The sequence below is a fragment of the Artibeus jamaicensis genome, unplaced genomic scaffold (genome assembly GCF_021234435.1).
Source record: "Artibeus jamaicensis isolate MK-2021 breed Jamaican fruit bat unplaced genomic scaffold, CSHL_Jam_final contig_755, whole genome shotgun sequence".
In the NCBI taxonomy this organism is placed as follows: domain Eukaryota; kingdom Metazoa; phylum Chordata; class Mammalia; order Chiroptera; family Phyllostomidae; genus Artibeus; species Artibeus jamaicensis.
In genome coordinates, this window is record NW_026521950.1 from 1527501 (window position 1) to 1550814 (window position 23314).

At 54.9% G+C, this 23314-nt stretch overlaps 1 protein-coding gene across 1 annotated transcript in view; it reads right to left on the reverse strand.

Annotated features, from left to right (window-relative positions):
- Nucleotides 1–23074, reverse strand: part of URI1 (URI1 prefoldin like chaperone) — a 36115-nt gene extending 13041 nt beyond the window's left edge. The window contains exons 1-4 of the mRNA XM_037145194.2: nucleotides 22679–23074; nucleotides 7942–7976; nucleotides 5145–5223; nucleotides 4030–4165 (exon numbers count right to left, since the gene is read on the reverse strand). Of these exons, the coding sequence (XP_037001089.2) occupies nucleotides 4030–4165; nucleotides 5145–5223; nucleotides 7942–7976; nucleotides 22679–22783 (355 nt within the window). The 5' untranslated portion in view covers nucleotides 22784–23074. The remainder of the gene's footprint in view (nucleotides 1–4029; nucleotides 4166–5144; nucleotides 5224–7941; nucleotides 7977–22678) is intronic.
- Between the last annotated feature and the right edge of the window lie 240 nt (nucleotides 23075–23314).

Consider the following 23314-nt stretch of genomic DNA (forward strand, 5'->3'; position numbering starts at 1 on the left):
TCAACACAGTCTGAGTGCACGCCCTTAACGTTCGCTTTGCCCCCAAACCTCATTAAAATGGCAGCGAAGGAAACATTTTCCCCCTGGCCAGGTGGCTCAGTGGGTTGGAGCACTACCCTGGATGTACCAAGGCCGCATGTTCGACCCCCAGTCGGGGCACACACAGGAACCAACCACCGACGTGTGAGTAAGGGGAACAACAAGCCAACGTGTCTGTCCGTCTCTCTCCCAAATGAACAAATAATTTAGAGGGAAAAGAAAACATTTAAAGGCATCAGGACAAACACAACGGGAAAAGAGAAAGGAAAGGTAGACCAGAGAGTCAGCTGAGTTTTGGGAAAGGGCAGGCGGTGACCTGGGAAGGCCCCCCTTGGGAAGGTTTCCGAACCAAGGGGGGCACTGAAAACACAGATCTGGGCGGAGTCCGACTGGACCGGTCCGACTCCCCAACACACCTCGCAAAGCTCAGCCGGGTGATGGCCCTTCCCTGACTGGCCGAGGTGCCCTGCCAGACCGGGGTGAGGGCAGGGGGAGAACAGGAAGTGTCCGCAGGAACACGGTGCACGTGCTAAGGCCCCGGACACCCAGCCCGGACCCCGAAACTCTAGACTGAGGTGAGGAAACCTCTCCCTGCACAGTGACGGGCCCTCCACTCCTCGTCTCTGCAGGCTCCTTCATGAAAAGAGCAACCCGCCCCTCACCTCCACCCTCCCAGAACGCCGGCCAGTCGGCCACCGCCCAGCACACGGGACTTCCTGCAGCTGCCCAACGCTTGGGGCAGACGCCAGCCTCAGACCACCCGGCAGTGAGCGGGCCCTCGCTGCCATGCCCGGGTCAGAGCCAAGTACGAAGCAGGGAAGACGGAAGATGGAGAGAAGGCAGCGCAAAGAACACTTTGAAAGAAATAACTATAAAATCCTCTTAAAAGGCAGTGTATTCACACCACAAGACCGGTGTGTTACACCAAAGGCACACTCAAAGAATGAGACAAATTTAAAAAAGCCAAAGCTCCCGAAATTAAAACATACAGAAATATTTTTTAAACCAATCTCAGATCCTAAAGATAAAACAAAAGAAACCACGTCTGAAATTATAATGAAGACAAAGAGATGGACGACAGGAGGAGAAATTACCAAAGAAATAACACCCAACCTCCCCCAACTGTGGGCCGCGGCGCCGCCCACTGCACGGACCTTCCCAGTGCCTGGTAAGTGCAGGTGAGCAGAGCCACGGGCGGTGCTGACCGCAGCAGCTTTTCCAATCGTGGAGAACAGAGACACAAACCTAACCCTTCTAGAGTGAAAAAACAAGCCACATGCAAAGGAAACATAACAGCATCTGACTTTTTAATGGCAACACATCCGACAGATGGTAATAGAATACCTTCAAAGCTCTGAGAAAGAAATGTTTAATACCTGGAATTCCAAACAGGCTACTTACAAAAAGTGGGAGTATAAAATATACTTTCAGACATGCAAAATCTTTAAAAAATGTATCTCCCAGAAAGTTACTAAAGCTCTAACTCCAACAAAATGAGTGAAACTGGAGAGGAGACGCCACAGGAAGCCGGAAACGGACAGAGAAAGAGCCGCAGATGTGGGACGGGCAGGGAGGAAGAGCCCCGCAGGGCGGCCACCGCAGGCCGGGGGTCTGCACAAGTCACGTGGACGCACCTGACGGCGCAGGCCCGGGGAGGCGGCCCTCGCAGCCCACAGCAGACGCCCACCCTCGCCACACAAGAAGGGGAGCAAAGCGCCATCTGCGCACGGACAGGCGTTTCACGAGGACCTTAGTGAGACAGCGTGACAAGCCTGGGGGCAGGGAAGGGCAGAAGGGCACGAAGACCGTCACGACGGCAGGCAGGGCTGACAGGTCCCCTCGAGCCGCATCGCTCTGTCCGCCACGGTCTCAGTGTCACTGCCCAGACACTGGGTCTGGTCCGCACCAGTCCACCCGGGGAAACCGGCCCCGTACCCACTGACTCTGCTGTGAGGTGAGGACGTCTTGTCCACGGAACAGAAAAGAACCAGGACGGAGGACACGTGAACGGCCTGGGAAACACGGACGCAGAGGCGCAGCAGGTGGGTCAGAGGACCGACCGAGAGTTGCGCGCTCCAGGCAGCGGCACCGGAAGCCAGCCTGCTGCCCACTTTTCACTGCCCACTTTCGGGAGGGGCACGGGGTTTTATCACTCAGATGAACCACAAGAGCAAGTGCTGGCCACTAACAAGGTATCAGTGTGCTCCAGATACTGTTGCTGGTCACTGAAGACCCTCGAGAGCACGCAGCAGCCTCCCTGGACAGGCCCTGGGGCTGTGCCCACAGCCACCTCCCTCCTCCCAGGACGCACCCACACACAAACTCGGCTCCCAGCCACGCCCACTCGGGGCGCGGGGACCTGACCTTTACTGGGGGCTTGGAGTCTTCGGCTTCTCCAGCCCCACCATCCTGCCCGCACGCACCCCTCCTCCTCCTGACCCGTCCTCACTGACCACACCTGCGCACCGCACCCCTGCTCAGAAGTCCCTGACACTCAAAGGAAAGCAACACCTCCCTTGAAACGAAAGAAAGGGCTGTAGAAAGAACTACAAGACACCTGAACACTCTCTTCAGTTACTATAAGTTATTATAGAGCTGAACGAATGAAACTTTTTACAATTAACTTATCGTTATAGTTCTCAAATACAATTTCTATGCATATACTCTGAAAAGTATCTTAGATAAAAAAAAAAACACTGATGCCAAAGTCATTCTGCTTGGTCACTCACAAAACCATATTTAACACCGGAAAGTGATTTACCCACATACATTCCTGTACTCCACAGCTCTAGTCTACTGAAAGTATTCTCCCATTAATATATTAGGTCACAACTGAGTCTAAAGGTTTCTTTGCAGACACATCCACACAAAGATCAAAATAAAAACCCTGGAACAGACTGTGACCCGACTCCCCATCAGCAGAGCCCCACCCCCGGGGACAAACCCCCATCACAAAAGGCCTTTAGGAGAGAACTATGCCCCCCCCCAGGCGCAGGCACCGGTGGCTTGGAGGCCGAGATGCCAAAAGAACCACCACAGCCAGGAACCACGCACAGACCTGACGGTACGATTCTGATTAGCACCACAAAGATCAAAACGTGTATCAATTATGAACTTACAAAGAGCTGATCTGCAATTAGAGTCTCCAAATATAGATCCCAGAATTTCACTGAGCCCATGAGTCCTCTAACTAGTGCCCACTCGTGTACCAGAGAAATAACTGCAGCTTCAGAGATCTCAGCTGCTTGCTACCGTCTGACCTCGTTTGTACAGAAGGGCCTATCCTCAGATTTCAGTAGAAGGTCACGGAGCGGGTTGGGGCGATGTTACGTAGAAATAAGAACGCAGATTAATAAACCTGATTCTTAAATGCAATTAAGCGAGGACTCAAGCCAACCCACCCAACCACTAGAAACCGTGTGCGTGTGGACGTGTGCACACAGACAGACGTGCCACACGGGTCAATGCAACCCAAGCACCAGCTCCAGCAGATGAGCCCACAAGCCACGACCGAGCACCCGCGTGCCCCCCCAGGCCACCCTCTCCACACCCGGCCGCCCCTCCTAAAAGTAAAAGAATCCCGTCTCCCAAACCAAACACCTACCCAAGGCGGCTCCTGCTCTGGGAGCAGAGTCTCGGTCCGTGCGGGGCGAGCCCGCCCCGCTGTGCACACCTACTCCCCTCGGCACAGGCAGCCCCAGCGCCCCAGTCACAGAGCCCAAGACGACCCGTTCCTACAGCTTCCCCAGTCCACCCACAAAGCCACTTGGGGGTGACATTCACACATCGTCATTTCCAAAGACACTCTAAGACAGGCGCTAGTGTGCCCCGGGGGTGCGGTTGGCCAGCCCTTCCCCCATGGCCCACAGGGACCCAATCGCCAACGGCCGGGACCGCCAGGTGGCGGAGGGGCTTTCAGTCACAACAGCCCCCACTCGGCGCCTGGCTCCGCAGACCCCCAGCAACACACACCCTCGTGGCGGTACCTACGTGCTTTCCGATGCTCGACTAGGCCCACGGCCTGCTTTGCTGAACACTTTGCGAACCAGTTGTCCCCAAGCAAAACGGTGACTTCGTTAGTGTGGACAAGTTTTCCTGGCATGAAGGCAAAGGGGCCAAACGGTACCTATTGAAAAGAAGGAAATACACTAAAAATGCATTGTTTATGGAACACTCGGCATCAGAAGCTCTCACTGAGGCCTTTTTCATCTCCACACTAAGAAAAATAAAACATCAGCCCCACAGAAGTTCAACTTTGCACTGAAGCCTCCTAGGAAAACCCGTGGAAAACCACTGTAGGGCAGTCGGCCAGGCCGGGGGCAGAGTGGCCGCGTCCACACAGCTGTCTCCGAATGTCCACCCTCTCGGCTCCTTCCTGAACTCAGGTGGAAGCAAAAGTGCAAGGAAACATCAAGTTATAAATGCCTTTGAGTTTTTTAAAAACAGAATTCCCAACAAAACAGCCATTTCTTTCTGCAGCTTTAGAGATCTCAGCTGTTTGCTATCATCCTGTACTCCCAGGAGTGAATACGCACATAGCTTTAATGAGCCCACAAAATTTACAATGTGTCCTGGCCAAGACAACAGATGACACCACACTCGCTGGTGCGTGGGCTGGGGTTGCTCAGGCCACAGTCCCCGTGAGAAAGAACACTCCTGCGAGGGGCAAGCCGCCCCAGGGCTCAGGGACAGACGACTGTGTGGACAGGAGGGCATCCGCGCCATACTCAGTGGCACCGCGCACACGACACCAGCGCTCTAGGGCCGTGCCCCGCGGGCTCCACCTCGCCGAGCCCTCCTGCCCTAACGGGGGGCCGCTCCGTGCCTCACCGCTGCCATAATGACAGGTTTTACACAGGGGTCTGCACACCAAACATGTCAAATTCCATGCTAACATTGGTGCCACGTATGTCACCGTAGTGTGGTGATAATTTAGTGTCAGTCTGGGAAGAAAGTAAAGAGAGGTAAGCACCACCTGTTACCACGACTGGTGCGTTGTTCAGCAGTCAAACCACCCACCCCGCCCTGCCAGGTGGGCCCGCCCCGCGCACTCGGGGAGAGCAGCGGCGGCCACCCCTCGGCCAGCGCCTGCACCGCAAACGCACCATGACGTTGTAGGACAGCTTATCGGGCAGCGTGCCGAGTCTCTCCTGCAGGGCACAGTAGTCGTCGTCCACCTTCTTCCTGTCGACAAAGAACACCAGACACACGGTGACACAGAGCAGTCCCTCAAGCTGCGTGTCATCGTACACGACAATGGAAACCCTGATTTGAGCAATTTAAAGACTAAAGTCTGCTGTCATGTAAAAATCCTCTCTTGACCAAGTTCAAAGAATGAGGTCAAGCGGGGCCCCTGCCTTCTAGAAGCGCCCTCTCGCCCTCAGGATCCCACCCCCGAGGCAGACGGTCCCGTGGCTCCGGGAAGCAGGAGCCCAGGCAGACAGGGCTCGTGTGCGGGGGGGGGGGGGGGGGGGGGCGGACCCAGCTGCCCGGGCAGCCCACACGGCTGCAGCACGGAAACCAACACAGTGCCAGGTCCCACGCCCCAGTCCTCCGAACCCCAGGGCTGAAACGGGGGCCCCGCCAACCCTTCTGGGTTCCTCCCTGTGTGGTCAGGGCGAGGGCCCCCCCCAGAGGCTAGGAGGAAATCGTAGGAGAGGCGCTTGGATTTAGCTCTGGATCTGCCTCGGGTCACACAAACGGAGCTGCCTGATGAATTCATTTCCAACAGCCCAATGGTGTGGCGCCGCAGGAGCGGAGGTGGCCCTGGACCCCCGTCCCTGCGCTGGGCCCTGCTCAGATCTCACACCCGCTGGGGAACAGCCCAGAGCCCGGCGCCTGCCGGCCTTCTCCAGAGATCAGTGTCTGCTCTGAGCAAAGCCAGGGCACAATTTTTTAAAGCAGAATTCTGTCAGGTTTTTAAAATAACAAAAACCCACCAATTCAGCAAGTCATTTTAAAGAACATGTAGATAGTGTCAAACTGAAATTAGGACGAATTGCAACGTGGATAATTGCTCTCCGGATGATGAAAATGACTGCTCTCCAAACTCGGGGCTGGCTTCCGTTTACTCCTCAGCTCCCCTAAAGCTACCGTAGCGTAATTAATAAAAATTATCTTCCTTAGTCTGACTTCCACGTATACGTTACTCATCCTACAAATATCCCGGTGGTAAATCGCACCGGCCACCAGCCTCCCCTCCTGAGACAGAGGAGGAGCTGGGAAGCAGGCCTCAGCGGGGTCCTCCGGGGCAGGCCTCCCCCCTCCCCTGCGACATGGGGGCAATAAGGGAGCGAGTGGCCACTGTCTGGGGCACTGGGAGGGACAGCGTCAGGGGTCTAGCGGCGCTCCCGGACACCTGGCTCCAAGCCTCTCACACAGTAGGTCAGCGGGCTCCCTGGGCACGCAGATTCCAGCACTGTCAACGCCTCCTTAGAAAGCAGACGGGAAAGTCTGTTTCCCGAGCCATACTAGGAATAATTCCGAGGGAAAGGCAAATCTTCACTGGAAAACGTTACTTTGGTTGCTTAATGCACAGATCTGTAGAAGCACGTGCGCTGAGCCTCTCCAGCGTGGAGTGCAGTGGAAAACCGGACCGGAGACGGGGTCGAGGGGGGGCTGCCCGTGCTGGCCTGGCAAGGCACCCCTGCAGCGTCCAGGAGCCACGATGCTCCACGGGTGGGCGCTGCGCTGCAGCCTGCTCCTACTCAGACTGCACCGGTCCTGCTGTGCCAGTGCAGGCGGTAGTGCGGGGCAGCGAGGAGGCCCAGGGGGACAGAGTCTGAGCGATAAACCAGAAGCGAGTTGCCACTCACACACTGGTGTAAACTAGTGTCTGTTCTCATTGAATTCAACATTTTGCTGATTTCTTGAATTTCTTACCAAAACTAATAGAGAGAAAAGCCAACATTAATAAAATTTCCTCTAAGAATCATTTGTCAAATGGTTCACTCTGACCAAATTAGCCAGGCGGGGCTAGGGGGGGCGGACTTCATTCTCTGGCGGAGGACCAGGGTTAACCCCAGACAGTGTCGCACGAGAGCAGACAGTCCCTACAGAAGGCTGCCTGGCGGCCCCGCGCGGTGCTGGCAGGGCGGCCTGAGCACCGCCTGCGCCGGACCCTCTTCCCCTGCCTGCGGCCCGTGGGCGCTGGAACCAGGACACGTCTGATGTGCACTAACTATAAATTATTCCCTTGGAAGTCTCTCAGGCATGAAGACAAAGCCTCTTAAAATAAATTTAAAGTGTTATATGCTGGCTGGTGTCTAAGCAGAGGTTTAATCTCAGCACCGAAGAGCCATCAGCAGACCGTGGGACAGTCAGCAGGCACCGCGGGGGTGTCCTGCGGGTCTCCTGCGGGTGGGTCAGCAGCTGGACCTCAGGACGACCCGCCCACCGGCAAGATTCCAGTCCCACCGAGCTGAGCGTCTCTGTCCCCGGGGACAGAGCAGGCTGTGCTATTCAGGGGCCTGTCCCAGAGGCTGTGGATGCCGCACGGAGATGAGCGCCGTCAGCACAGCCAGCGGGAGATGCGGGGAATTAGCCGGCTCTTCAAACTTGAGGAGAATGCGCATGTTTCCACCCTCATTTTAAAACAGCCGATTCCAATTATTACTCTAATATAAATACAAGAAATACTTCCAAACAGAGAAACCATTACTCTAGTTCAAAAACGTCTGTCCCACTTCCTAACTGTATTCTTCTTACTTTAAAAAAAGAGAAAGAAAGAGGAGGCAATTAGAATAAACAAAGCGGTGCAAGACAACACAAGTTGCGGGCAGAAGCATTACAAATGGAGAGTGCTGGAAGGCCTCAATTACGGGTTAACAAAAAGACAGTGCTGCATTAAATACAAACGGGACCGTCAGCGTCTCAGCGCACGACGGGCCGTCCTTCACTCACCAGTGCTGGACGCTCTCTCGGCAGCTCGCGACCACCTGTCGTGGAAACAGACAACCGGTCGTGAAAATGGGGGCTTGCACGAAGACACGAGGTCAGCGCCGCAGTGAGCCAGAGCGCGGCTTTACAGATTTCACGGCTTCTTGGTCTCCATTTTTACTTGTCAAAGGCACGGCGACGTGAGAGTGAGGCTCTGAGCAGCAACTTTATCACCACCCTCTAACGTGGGCTGATAAGTGCGGGACAAATGACACCTTCCGACTCCTCCTCGCTCCAAAACCCGCTGCAGAGCCATTAGATGACACGTGATAGGAGATAACCAGTACTCTGTACAATCTACAGACCTGTTTCCAATGTTACATATTTTGTAGAATACACAAATGTTATAAATAACAGAACAGCCAACATAACATCCATGTTTCATCAGTGAAAAAAAGAAACGACAGCAGTGAAAATACTTTATATTGTCAGTGTATCTCCAAATGTTTTTACCTGTAATTTTTATCCTGACGCATTAAAAATGAGTTCGGTGATATTTTTCTACTACATTTTCAAAAAGAAGCACTTGGGATAAAGAGGTGCTCTGAACGGCCCACTTGTTCCCCTGGTGAATTATGATGGAATTTTAAGCACTTCCTAGCCAGCTGAAGCTATGTTTATAATACTAAAACAATAAAATTAAATATAAAAGTTATGTTTCCCTTAGAGGTATTTCAGTAGATTCTAAAAATGCTCAGAAAACAAGAACACTAACCAGTAAGGGGGAAAACAAACAGCAATTTAAAAGTAGCGCTGTTTTCAAAGATTATTAATCGTCTGTTTCTAAGCAGTCCACTGGTGGGAGTTTTGAACAGTTGCCTCAAACACGGCAGCAGCAGCATTTCACAGACAGAGACACTGAGGAATGAAGGCTGCCTGGTGGGAGGCACATGGCGCGCAGGCCGCGTCCTGGACTCTGACCCCACCCCCGCGAGCACGCGCACGCACTCCCCAGAAACCGCAGCATGGGGTGGGGCCGTCCGATGACGGCCCATCACAGCATTTAACCCCTGGAACGAACGTCCTCTTCTGAGAGCTCTTCAAGGCCAAGGCAGCGAGCAGCCTGGACCCAAACATGTGCCGGGCCCAGCACCCAGCCTTCCACACGCTTCCAGGGGAAGCCCTCCCGGTCAGCCCACGCGCAGGGCCGCACTCAGCACTGCGTCTGGACCAGCGCCCAACGCGGCACCAAGCCGCCGGCCGCTTCCGATTTGGCGAACATCATAACGCACACAAGCAGAACTGAATGCCAACTGAAAAGGACGCTGACACGAGACCCTCTCGGAGAGCTCCCACACCAGAGGAGACCCCGAGAAGAGACCCTGCAGTCCCTGCGTCTGCGCCGCAGGCGGGAGGGCCCCGCGCCCGAGCAGGGTGTTCATTAACCTCTGCACCGTCATCCCGCCGCAGCTGCATATTAACTAGTTACATATCCCTAATCAGGTACATTATTTAAAGGACCTTCGATGAGATTTTCTATGCAATATCCATTAGTGACAGTGCTAAAGGTTACAGAAGATCGTCTACTTAATGTTTCCAGGAAGCCTTTTTAATTAGTAAATATGCAAATCTGGCACGCATGCGTTTCATGGTTAAGAACCAAGTCCTGGGAGAGTCCCGCCATCACCCCCCACCCTGCCTGCTCCCTGCTTGGTTGTGGCTACTCCCCCTCCCCCGCCAACGTGCCCTGCCCCAGCCCTTCTCCTTCCTAAAACAGAGTCCCAGGAACAGGTTTCAAGGGTAAATAAACAACAACCAAAATCTGCTCCTGAGCCCACAAGGCAAGCGCTCACGGCCAAACCACCGTCCGACACTGCAGCCACATCAGCGACAGGCAGGGCTGGCCCGCAGCCACCGCGGCACCGCCCAGACACAAGGAAGATGTGCGGAGACCCGCGGAAACACGGGAGCGGTGGGCGCAGAGGCCCCCGGAGGGAGGCCTGCGGCTCCCTGCTCACAGACTCAGAGGCCCCGCCTCCCCGAAACACCGGCCCAGCAGCTGCGTTTGGGGGGGGGGGGGCAGTTCTCTTCTCTGGGCAGCAGGTGACTTTTAAAATTCAGTAAATTTCTACAATTTAGCTATGAAGGAAAATTTTAAAAGGAAGAAAATTTTATAATTCAAACTTGAATCTACCTGGGTTAAAAAGAACTATCTTGTATTTTCTGTTAAGTGAAATAGTTCCAAATAACCACATGTGCTTCAAAAATGAACTCAGGTTAATCCCTTTAACTATTAAATAAATAAAGCAACCATGAGATACTGAGCCTGGGTCTGTTACAGCAACTCTTGAAAGACAATCCAAAACAACACGAAACCCTTGTGGCTTTCTGGGCCTTCACAAAACCTTTGTTGTTGTTGTTGAAGTAAGGTGGCTATCGAGGACCAATTTTAGCTTTTTAAGTTCAATTTGCCAAAACATCCGTCGCTGCTCCTGAAGAAAAGATCTCACTGACTGGGCCCCACAGAAAGAGTTGGCGAGCAGGCCTGGACAGCCGAAAGGAGGGACCTAGAGCCGCACCTGCAGCCGGGAAGACGCACTCAGGAGCCGCAGGCGCTGGGGCGCAGTGCAGACCAATGCTGTGAGCTGGCCCCCACGCCCCCAGACACTGCTCTCTGTGACATTCCTCACCAACCAGCGGTGGTCAGCCGGGCGCCGGGCAGGCTTGATGACCCGACGCTGCCCCCACGGGCATGGGCACAAGGGCTCTGCTCCTAACTCCTAACTGGACAAGGAAGAGGGCCAGGGCCATATGACGGGCACCCGCAAGACAGCCACTCCCCATGACGTCAGCACCCAGGGAACGCGCGCGCACTCCTTCACTACACTGCAGGGACACCCAATCGGCACTCATGTCGGGACGCCCGTGGGGCGCAGAAGCAGAAATGCCCGCGCTGCCAGGTCAGAAACCCGTTCTGTGGGAAGGAGGTGGGAGTTCCAGCATCCAGGTCTCCCTCTGCCTCGCCACTGGGTGGCGGTCACCAGGGGGCAACATGCGCACCCAGGCCCAGTGCAGGGACACTGGCCACAGAGCCCCTAACACGCTGACCAGCCCCTTCCCACACAAGCCACGGGCTGTCCAGCAGGCCTGCGAAGATTTTTAAAAAATCCACTAAAGACTAAACACAGAGTGCGCCAGGCACACACAGCCACATGACACACACCACAGAGAAGGGACGTGGTGGGCGCCACAGGGTGGGCGCAGGGCAGACCGCACCTTCAGAGAGGCAGCAGGGGTCAGAGCCAGGGCTGACGCCAACCCGGAGTCACGGAAAGGGGAAAACAGGATAAAGCCTTCAAGTGCTGAGGAGAGGAACTGAAAATCCAAAACTGCGTATGGAGCACATGGGCGCTCCATCAGGAAGGTGAAGTGGGAACTTTCGCAGAGGAGGAGGACTCTGGCCCAGCAGAGGCGCTGGTCGACGCTGGGTGGTCACGGCCACACGCACCCACGGGCCACGCGCACCCATGGGCCACACGCACCCACGGGCCGCACGGCCGGGTGCCCGCCTTCGACTTAGACAGCGGTGCGCGTCAATTACGTCTGAAGACGGCTGGGGGAGAAAAGAAGTACTACAGTGATTACTGAGAACAATATAAATACAAAAAGAACTAAAGGGCAACTGTACATGTGTTTTTAAAAAGGTAAAGATAAATCTATGTTGATCCCACAAGACAATATTTAAGAAAATATTGTAGTATTTAAAACACACAGAATTAGCCCCGGCTGGTGTGACTCAGTGGACTGAGTGCCGGCCTTTGAACCAAAGTGTGGTCGGCCTTTGAACCAAAGTGTGGTCGGTTCGATTCCCAGTCAGGGCACATGCCTGGGCTGCCAGCCAGGTCCCCAGTAGGGGGCGTGTGAGAGGCAACCACACATGTATGTGCCTCTCCCTCTCTTTCCCCCTCCCTTCCCCCCTCTCTAAAATAAATAAATCTTAGGGGAGAAACCCACATGGAGTTAAACTGCATGGGGCACACGGCCACCTGCCGCCACGTCCAGACGAACCTCCCCAGTGAGCGAGAGCAGTCAACAGTGGGCAGTGTACACGCACTTGGTGCCAACAAACACGGGTGGGGCAAAGGCAGGTTACGGTCCTGAGGCTGCAAGACAGCTTGTTATTATTAATTACTGTGTCATTTTGCACACCAACAACTGTCCGTGAGGTACCACAGTACCACAGTAAAAATGAATGTGTCATGAGTAAGTTAGCAGAGGGGAGAAAGATACAACAACATATGTCTGACTGAGTCAGAGGAAGGCCCCAGAGAAGCAGAGAAAGTAGGACGTGAGTAGGCCAAACGGAGCTGTGAGGTGTCCTGTCGCTCGTACGAGGACGGCTGCGAAAACAACGCTAAGTGATGCCGAGTGCGAGGAGGGACCGTGCGCGCCGTGGGCAGGAAGGGAACTCGGTGCTCGCTCTCGGGCAGCAAAGGGCCAGGCCATCCCCACTAGAACCAGGCACAGGACCGCGTGTGGCCCTGCCAGCCCGCGGCCAGGAACATGCCCAGCAGGGGGATGCAGGCGCTCGGCGGCACACTGAGGCTCACGGCAGCGTCGGGCACAACGGGGAAAGTGACCCCTGCGGTCCGGTCCGGACAGGAAGGAGGACCGAGGCGCGGTGTGTATACGTTACATACACACAGTGGAGCGCCACTCAGCCTGTAAAAGGCAGGAAATCCCGGTGCTCTCAACAACACAGACAACCCTGCAGACGTCCCGGGACCAGGCCGGGTGAGGGCGTGTGACCGCACTCACGCAAGGCGACCAGAGCGACCAGCGTCACAGAGGAAGAAGCAAGAAGCACCTGGGCGGCCGAGGCTGAAGGGCGGAGGAAGCGGAGATGAGGAGTCCTGGTCCTGGTCGATGGCAGTTTCAGTTTCACAAGACAAAAGAGTTCTCAAAACAGGGGGCGCTGAAGACTGCACAACAGCGCAGTGTGCTGAGAGCGCTGAGCCCACACCCCGCAGCGATCACGACGTTACTTCCCTTTCTCTTGTGTTTCCTTACAACCTCTAAAGTGAACGGCGAGGCGTCCGGTAGAAGGCTGACGGCTAAACTCAACGTTTCGGGGAGTCCACTGTATGCAGACCGACCAGACGGCCCGGGTGAAAGGGAGGCGTCGGGCAGGCTGGGAAACGGTAACTAAAGCACGCTGCTTCTAGACACACACTTGGAACACAAACAGGTTAAAACTAAAAGAAAAAAGTGAAGAACAAAAATAAGGGACAGAAAAAGGTGTATCACGAAAAGGGGCAAAAGCAGAAGCGCTGACGTAACCATTCTAACATCTGACGAGGACTGGAAGGCAAGAAGCGCACAGGAGGCCATATGGCAAGATCGGTTCGCAAACTGCGTTCTCGGACCAGAATAGAATTCACTATGACAACAGAGAATCAAAAATAGTCGATGTGTGCCAACTGAGTAACCTTTATTTAGAAAGTTAACTTCTGGACAAACCACAGTGGAGATCGGGACGCACTGTGAGTGATCACACACACCGCGTGGGTGCCCGGGCGGTGAGGAGAGACGCGGGCGGCGGGACTCCACACCGCGCGTTACGGAGAAGCCGGAAACCGGTGACCCGCTCTCTCCAGCAGCTCCCGTCTCAAGAGGCCAGAAAAAACCAGTGAGCCAACGGGAAATTTCTAAAAGGGAGAAAAAGATAAAAGCAGAAATGGATGAAGTAAAAAGCCGACTTACGAAGAAAATGGTAACTAATTGGTTCTCCAAAAGGGTCAGTAAGACCTGGCTGGTGAGGCTCAGTGGATTGCGCACCAGCCTGCGAACCAAAGGGTCGCTGGTTCAATTCCCAATCAGGGCACATGCTGGGTTGTGGGCCAGGGCCCCTGTGGGGGATGCTCAAGAGGCAGCCACACACTGAGGTTTCTCTCCTCCTCTCTCTTCCTCCCTTTTCCTCTCTAAAAATAAGTAAATAAAAATTTTAAGTCAAAGACTGATAAAAGCCTAGGAAGACAAATCAAAGATTGTCAGTAACAGACATCGAAAGGTCGCCACCAAACCTACAGATGGTAACAAGACTGGAGGTAATTACAACTAACTCGGGGTCCACCAATTTGAACTTGGATAAAAATGAACAGTCCTTGAAAATCCCGTTATAAAACGGACACAACTAAAAGCAGAAACTCAGAACAGTCCTTTAGCCGACATAGAAATTGAGTCCACAGTTCAAAAGACTGAGACAGGGAAAGCTAGCCCAAGGCCATATCACCATGAAGTACCCAGCAGTGCGGGGACAGCACCGACGCACAGACATTGTGATGACACATGCAGAACCCAAAGCTGCTCTGGGAGGCCAGCGAGACCCTGAAGCCAAACCCTAGTGGGGCCCCTAGGAGGAGAGCAAACCGCAGCCCCGTGGCTGTCCTGACACTGACCCGAGCGGCCACGTGTGTGTGCTCAGGGCCCGGTGACTAACTGGGCTCCACCTTACAGACAGTGGAGCCTCAGCGGCCTGCCTCGCGCACTGCCCCGCCCCCGGGGCCGACCTCAAACGGAGGTCCCACGCTGGTGACCCAACCGAAGGGTGGAAGACCTGCTCCCACCCGGTGCCTGTCTGTATCCTTCCTCACGTCCTCAGCGACCCCTGACGGAACCACAAGCATCTGGAGCCCTCCTCCACACAGGAATGAACCAATCAGGGACCAGGACGGGCGGTCAGTCTTCCCCGCATCAGCCGCTCCTGCCTCCAATCCCACAGAGCTCGCTGTCATGTACAACTCTGTCTAGCAGTGTAGATGTGCAGACCCAAAACCCCACAACAATTCAACATCCTCTAACAAACTTCCACTTCCCCTCCCCCACAGCTAACGGGCCACGGCTGTTCGGGCCACGGCTGTTCGGGAGGCAGCAAAGTAACACCGAGGCCTGAGAACTGCGAAGCACACGACTGCCGCTCAGACAACACACCCACACACCACACACACACACCCACGGAGCGCACGCACGAGCGAGCCGTCCACAATCGAGGAGACGGAACACACGTCCCGCAAAACCCAAGTACCGGCTGGCCACAGAGTCCCTCCGGCGTCTCCACAGGACGGCCCTAGCAGTGGCGTCAGCTGTCTTTGCTGCACCCAAAACAACTTTGTTAGACTGCATAGTGACAGCTGACCTATCAGCGTGCACTTAAAAAATCAAAATCAGTGAATTTTCACATAGCAATTTTAATACTGAAGATGGAAGAAAATACGCGACATTTTCAGTATCTATGCTTTGCTATTTCAAGAAGGGCCACTTAAATGCAAAACCAGATCCATGCAGAGTGTGGAGAAGGCACTGCGACCGATCGAACATGTGAGAAGCGGGTGTGGAGTTCCGTGCTGGAGGTTCCTCGCCGGACGCTGCTCCACGGTCGGGTGGACCAGCGGGAGTTGACAACGATCAAATCAAGATGTTAATTGAGAACCGTCAGCATTACAGCACGCGGGAAGTAGCCGACATACTCAGAATATCCAAATCAATGAAGTTATTGGTGAAAATGAAAAATGTGTCTTTTATTTTGCAGGAAAAAAAATATGGACTTTTTGGCCAGCCCAGTATATGTCTATACACCAGCAAAAAAACAAAAGCAAATACATTATAAAATGCAATAAAAAATAAATATCTAGGGACCAATCTAAAACACATGAAAAATGGATATACTGAAAAAGCCACTACTTAAAGAAGTTATGGAAAAACTCAATTAATGGAAAGACATACCATGTTCATGGATTGGAAAGCTTACTGTTGAAATGTGTCCATTTTCCCCAAATCAATCACAGACCTGATGCACTCCAAGCAAAACCCCAGTAGGTTATTTTGTGAGCACTGAAAAGCTAATTCTAAATAGTCCCGAAGAAGCAAAGGGTCCAGGAAAGCAAAGGCAACCTTGGAAAAGAACAAAGCTTGAGGAACTTTACTACAAGATATCAGAGCCATGTAAGAAGTGCGGTGCTGTTCAAGTGGAGGGAGTAATCCAACAGCAGAGAACAGGAGAGAAACAGAACCGCACACATGTCACCGTGTAACTCACGAGAAAGCCATACTGCCTGTGGAATCTGAGCTATGCCTCGGGAGAGGGCTGCATGCCAGGAGTCACGGCCAAACCACCGGGCCGGCCCCAGGAAACCCAAAGCCAGCTCTCGCCTGCACGGCCCACCTGTCCTCTGGCTGCGCAAGGCACTCACCCTCTGAAGGAAGGTGACCTCACCTAAGGCCCCTACCATCTTCCACTACAATGTCTGGCATTGAATAAAAAGTTACAGAGCAGTCTATGAAAACAGAAGCAGCCAGAAAAAAGAAAACAAGAGGAAAAATAAACAGAAACAGACCCTCACTTGACTGAAACACCGAGAATGCTTTCCAATTAATGCATCGTAAAAACCTATGGTGGCTGGACAGGGCAGCAGAGGCCAGAGTCCACCTACAACGTCAAACCCTGAGTCTAAAACAAAAGCGAAAGCGACCAGGATCAAGCGTTTGGTAGATGGCCATGCCCGCACACTAAATAGATAAGTGCTAAGGACTGGGGAACAGAGAACAGGTGAACGGAAGGGTCCAAACCCGCAACACAGCAGCAGGAGGCTGGAAAGAGAAGGGAGGCGGTCGAATGTCTAATCGTGGGTCCCCAGAGAGCCAAAGGCAGAGAGGGACCGTGAGGCACGGCCATTATTTGAAGAGTGGGTAAGAATTTTCTAAACTCACAGAAGCCACCCAATTACAGATTCAAGAAAGCGTGCATATTTAAAGCAGGTTGAACGTGAGGAAAACCACACCTAGGCACATCATAATCAAATGCCGAAAAACCAGAGATGAAGACAATCGTGCAAAGAAGCAGACAGAGGGGGAAGTATACCAAAATTCTTCTGGGGAAAAAAACAGGAAGACAGACAGAAATGAACAGAAGTAAAGGAAGTCAGAGAAATGGAATGGCATCCTTCAAGTGTCGATACGGAGGAAGACGTGACGTTTAAACAGGACAACCCTGCCGTCCGGGGTCACAGACATCCAAACACAGGACAACAGCACAGTTGAGGACACTGGTCCACGAAACTGCGCATGACTTCGCGGGGCGAGTGAGTTCCTACTAACTGAAGGCGGACCGTGAGCGGAAGAGAATACACACCGTGATCTCTACGGTACCAACCAAGAGGAAAGTAAAACCATATAACCACAAAGCTGAGCTTTTAAAATGTATTTCATTAACATAAGGGAAAAGAAACAAAGAAGAACAAATTCAGTGAGTGGAAAATGTGTGGCCGGCTGGGTGGACCTGCACCACAACCACGGGGCGAGAGAGGAGACCCGGGCAGGGAGACGTCGGGCGCCCCAGGTGAGAGCAGCGAAAACGAGAGCCTGCAGAGCCAACACCCAACCTGCTCACACCTGCCTGACAAACCCGACACACTCTCTCCCCTGAAGCTCTCGCTAAGAGAAGGCAGGACCCCTGGAGAAAGGCGTGCGCCCCTGCAGAAGAACTGAAGGACCCCGCCCACCGGGCGGAAGAAGGTGAGGCAGCAGGCTGCGGTGGTCTGGTCAGAACAGCGTGGCCGGCGGGTGTCCTGGCCTACCACACGGAGATCGGGGCAAAGACGAGGCTGTGCTGCGAGGGGCCACCTGGCGAGGGGGAGGACCCGCAGGAGCCTGGGACCCAGGGTCCCAGGATGAGGAGACCAAAGCCGAGGGCGGGGGAGGGGAGGCCTTTCCACCAGCTCCCAGGGGAGTTCTGTTAAGCCCGCCCCTGCCACCCACTGTCCCCATTTCGCCTCCGCAGTGCACTAGAAATCCTGGCCAGAGCCCACGGCAAGGAAAACAAACAGCAGAAGGACGGAAAAGGGCGACAGAAGACGATCTTGAGGGATCAGAACGGAACAGCCACGACCGGGTTCCAGATGACTCACAAAGCGGTGATAATGAGCGCAAGTCTGGGGCGAGAGTGGACAAACAGGCCAAGGGGACAGGGTCGAGAAAGAGACCCAGGGGACAGTCCCCTGACTGATGACAAACACGACACAGCACAGAACGGACGGACCACCTTCCCAACCAGCTGTGATGGGGCAGCCGGCTGGCCTCCTGGTAACGGCGGAAGCTGCCTCCGCCCCGTCACACACGGACGCCCTCCCGGCAGACGGCAGACAGGACGCCAGCCCGAAGGCAGCTCGGCAAAGCCTCCGGAAGGCAGCACGGGAGGCCAGGGAGGCTGCAGAAAACCCGGGTGGAGAAAAGGCTGGCCTGGCGGGAGCGCCCGTCCAATCAGCTCATCACTGGGCAGCCCCTGTGGTGTCAGGTCAGGCCGCAGACTAGGGGAAAACTGACAGAACGTTCCTGAAACAGAACTCATATCAGAAGTACACGAAGTACTGTAAATCAATTTGAACATGGCAAACAGCCCAACGGGAAATGGATGAGAAATGAGCAGGTGTTTTACCAAAGAGCAATGCAAATATCCAATAAACGTTGGAAAAGGCGACCAGCTTCACTAGTCGTGACTAGAACGGCGAGCAGATACGACCAGGACAGACAGGGCCGGGCAGTGGCAAGGGTGTGGGGCCACCAGAGCGGACAAGGGTGCCGCGTGCTGTGGCCACCGCACAACACAAGCAGAACTGAAGACACAGACACCCACGAGAACGCTCAGGGCAGGGGCGGGACACACGGAGAATAAATGGCAATCGATAAAATATATAATAAAGATTACATTTTTAAAAAACCCATAAAGCTAAAAAAAAGAAAAAGTTCAGGGCGAAACCTAGAAACCACCCAACTGTCCCCTGAAACAGTGAGAGCTAGCAAAGACTCGCAGCTGACGGCCCAAAAGCCCGTCACAGCGCCTGGCACACACAGGGTTCGCCCCACCCAGCGCTGTCCCAAGTGTCCCTTCCCGGCACGTGACAAGTGGACACTTATCACTCGAGATCAGTGTGATCTCAAGCGCATCCCAGTGCCCCTCACCTCACAGACACCACACCCAAACCCTCCCGCTGCCCCGATCCAGCCCCGGCCTGACCACAGTGCTCCCCTGGACACCGCCCTGGAGCCCTGAGCGCCCCCCCACCCCACTTCCTGACCTTCGGGCCCTGAGCAAACGCACCGCACAGACAGGGCATCCCTCCTCCGTCCCCTGCTCAGACCCCCATGCGCTGTGGCACCCTCCCCTGACTCTCTCTGCCCAGCCCTGCAGAGCACACCCCACCGGACATCTTTAACGGGGCTGCTCTGTGTCCCTGCCACCAGCACACCATCCCACGAACACCAGGGCTCCCTCTGTTTTGTTCACTACCGGCCCCGCAGCAGAACACGGCCGGCATGTGACAGCCACTCGATCAGCATCTGTCGGAATTAGATGGCTCGGACTCAGGGCTTGGAGAGAGGAGCTACCGTGCGGGACCCATAGCGGGCAGCTCCTCACCATGAGAAATCGGAAGCCTCCACAAGTTAGTCTTGCTTCGTGAACATTTTGAAATATGTGCTCAATGCATTTACCTCCCCAGGTTCTACATCAAGAAAGTGTAAGTCATTCCAAAACTCTGAGTAAGAATTACATGAGCCACTCAATAAGTACAATGAAACAACAGGTGATATTATGCTCATGAGTTTTCCAAAAGTTACTATTTTCCTACAAATAAACTTATAAAAACAACAGTACACAGTTCTTTTTCCACATTACAATAAAATCTCAGTAATTCTGCTACTGAAAGATAACTGATTCTGGAGATATAAAATGCTGATATTTCAGAAATATCACCTCAGCCAAGAAACCAAGATTTCAACAGAACGTAATTCGTAGGTAGAACAAAACATAACGAGCTCTCGGTAGGAGGAAGCTTCCCGAACAGCCGAGAGGCTGCACTGCAGTCCGGATCCGAACGTCTACGGCCGACTAAGGAGCTTCGGTTTTCCACCAAGTCTGTCACTATCAGTAAAAACAGAATTGGTCAAAAGAAAAAAATGTTAACCCAAGCTCCCTCTTGTCCCTGTATCTTTTGACAGAGAATTGAGAGTAAACAAAACTTCCAAGGAAAAAAGAAAACGGAAACAAAAACAAATGGAGAATGGACGTTGGGATAAACTGTATCCATCAGCTCTGGAAGCACCAAGAAATAAACCTGCCTGCGGCTTCCAAGAGCCATCTCTCAGGCACAGAAAGCACTTAGCAGTTAAAGATACAACATCCCAGTTTTTACAAGAAGGAACGAACTGTTACCAACATCCTTTCTTGAAAAAGACTAAAACCCCACCCAATTTCATTCACTTGTAGGTAAACTGAGAAAGGAAACTGCTTTGGAAGCTGCAGTGGCTGCCGTGTGTAAAGGGGTGACACCAGTGTGCACAGGCAGACCTGCGACCACATGGCACACACTCTTCCCTTCCACTGCCTGCACAAGGCACTCACGTAACCAAGCCCCTAGTGCTGGGTTTGTTTCTTCTTTAGTATAAGCAAAGCTGCGAGGAACTGCTGCACAGTGTCTTTACTAGATCAAAAAGGCACGAGTGGAAGGCCCGGTATGGGTGTGATGGATGAAAACCACGTTAAAACAGCTCTCACGGTCCATTCACTACAGATACGGTCACAGTGGGGGTCGTGCGTGGCTCGCTCGTGCCCCTCCTGCCATTTCCCCTTGGGTTTCCGATTTATCGCCCCTGTTGTGTGTGCTCCAAGGGCAAACAAGGACAACACAGACAGGGACCTCGGTGAACCCTGCCACGCTCCTCGGCAAAACTCATCGCAAACCCACAAACCGCAGACTGAGGAGCAAGGCCTGCCCGCACCGCCTCAGCCCCTCTCCACCGAGGCTGCAGAGGACCCCCGTGCCCCCACCTTAAGGGGGCCCTGCCTGTGAGGAATCCGGCCAGGCACCTCCCTGGGGGCAGTACCTCCCTGGACAGCGAGGCCAGGCCAGGCCCAGCTGCACCACTGTTCCTAACTGCCACGGCCCCACGCCCTGACCTCTCTCCGCTCACTCAGCTCCTGCGGGCAGCCGGGCTGAGTAAGGTCCCCCACAACCAAGCTGGACACCGACCACTGACCAGGGGGAAGCTCTCCAGCACTGAACCATTCAGATGCAGCTGCCTCTCGGGTCCCCGGCCCATGAGCACAGAGGCTTTACAACGCAGCCTCATCTGCTCCTGGAGGGGCCGCATCCTGACGAGAGTGACCGCAGGCAGCATGACAGACACACGCACACACCTATGGGGAGTGCCCACACTGGCACCGAGACACAGGACAGGGACCTGGGGGCAGGGTCCACTCAAAGCAGCCAGCCACCCAGGCTCCCACAGGATTGAACCCCAAAGGCAGTTTTCAGATCTAACTGGACACCACCCAGAGGGCTGTTCAGAGCACCCCACACAGATCCCACGTGTTCCAGACACATTGGCATCACAGTGAACCCAAGAACGTCTCTGTTTAATGCGCCAAGGGAGGCAGCGGGCCAGGTCTGCAGGGTGCAGGCCCACACGGCGACTGAGGCCACCAGCACTCGGGAGCACCGCCGTCCAGGGTCAGCTTCACCGTTTCTACAAGAACAACAGTGTAAATAGCTGCGCCAAAAACGGACAAACTGGTTTCACAAAGAGCTATCTTTTCATTGTTGTTACTTTTTCCTTCAAGAAAATGAAGATCATTAACGTCTTATCACTTAAACATGCCAAACTGTGTGAATTTTTAAACCTCCACCTAGAGAAAAGCCAGGTTTAAAACCCAACAATTGTCTCTCTAAAGAAAAATGGCTCAGAAAGCGCCAACGCGCACCCTGAGGGAGGCCCAGCAGCACAAGCAGGAAAAACGCCTGCAACGGGAGGCCCCCGAGCCAACGAGGGCTGGGTATTCGTTTTGTTGTTTTAGGGGCTATGAAAACTCCCCCCCCCCCGCTGACCTGACTGCACCTGGGGGCCGCACCTGTGTGCCAGGCCTGTGAGGAGGAGTCGTTTCTGCACAGGGACGTTCAACACAAAACGGTCAGGGGCTCCTCCGTTGGGGTTTAGAAACAATTTCCTCGCCCTTTCCACCTGGATCCTGTCTCGCAGGATGACACAGGGCATTTTAAGTAAGTTAAATGTTGCTTTTCAGAGTCAGGATTTCAAACTTTCTGGAGAAGGTGATAAACACTGGAATCTCCAGAATCCAAAGGGAAAAATCTGAGGTTACGCAGTAGCGCTGTGCTGCTTCAGTGGGGTGCGGGCGTCTTCGCAGACAACCCCGTTAGGAAACGCGAAACTTGCCTGCCCCTCGTTGGCGGCGTCCGGCCCACGGACCACCCGACTGAAGTTAAAACGCAGTCGGGGGGCATCTCCGCGGCCCTGCGCTCCACAGCGGGCACTGGAAGCGCACCCGCGGCTCCATCACAAACCAGATAAAAGGTTTAAGGGCGAGGATACAGAGTATACACTTTTGCAACCACTTCCGTTGACAGCGTGACCCGCTTTCACACGTAAGTGACGCGGAGGGTCGCAGCCCTCTCCGCTTCCCCGCCCCCTCGGAGGTCAAAGGGCTGCAGACAAAAGACAACACGAGCACGTGACAAAAGTTTCTCCCGTCACTTTCTCCCTCGCGGCCTGGAGACTGAGCGCTTCCCCTGCGCGGGCTGGGAGCGCGCCGGACCGCGACGGCGAGGCCGGGCCGAGGGGGCGGGCCCGGGGCGGGGACGCGGGCGCCCCCCGGAGACTCGGCGGAAGCGCGGGCCGGGCCGCGGCCTGTTACCTTTTCCTGCTCCTCGCGGAGCCGCGCCACCTCCGGGGCGCGCAGCGGAGCCGGGGCCAAGGCCTCAGCGGCGGCAAGGGGCGCGGGGTCCGGCGGGGCCTCCATGGCGGCGTCGGGGCCTCAGCGGGGCGAACGAGTCCTAAACAAGTGTTTATGGAGGCGGCGTGGCCGGCGGCTGCCCGGCGCCCGCGTGCTCGCCCTCATGCACTGCGCGCCCCGCTCTGAGGAGGCCTCGCCCGCCTGCTCCGCCGCGGCTCGCGTCCCGGCTGCCCAACGCCGCATCTCACACGTGCATGCCGCCCGCCGCCTGCCGCCCGCCGCCGCCGGCTCCGAGCAGCAGGGAACCCGGGAGAACGGGAGGCGCTGTCCGGTAGCCCAGCCGAGCCTGGCGTCCCGCGGCGGCGAACTCCCGCGTAGCTCCGCCCCTCGCCCCGCCCCGCGCGGCACGCCGGGAAGCGCGCGCGGCCCCTCCCTCGCCCCGCCCCCGACGGTCACGTGGTGCGCGGCTGCCGGAGGCCGAGGCTGCGCGCAACCCTACCGTGATGCTTGCGTTCTAATCGGCGTCCGTGCACCGTGAGCGTCCCTGGACCCGGGCGCAGACTGAGCCTTGCGCCCCACAGTCCCGCCTTCCCCCAC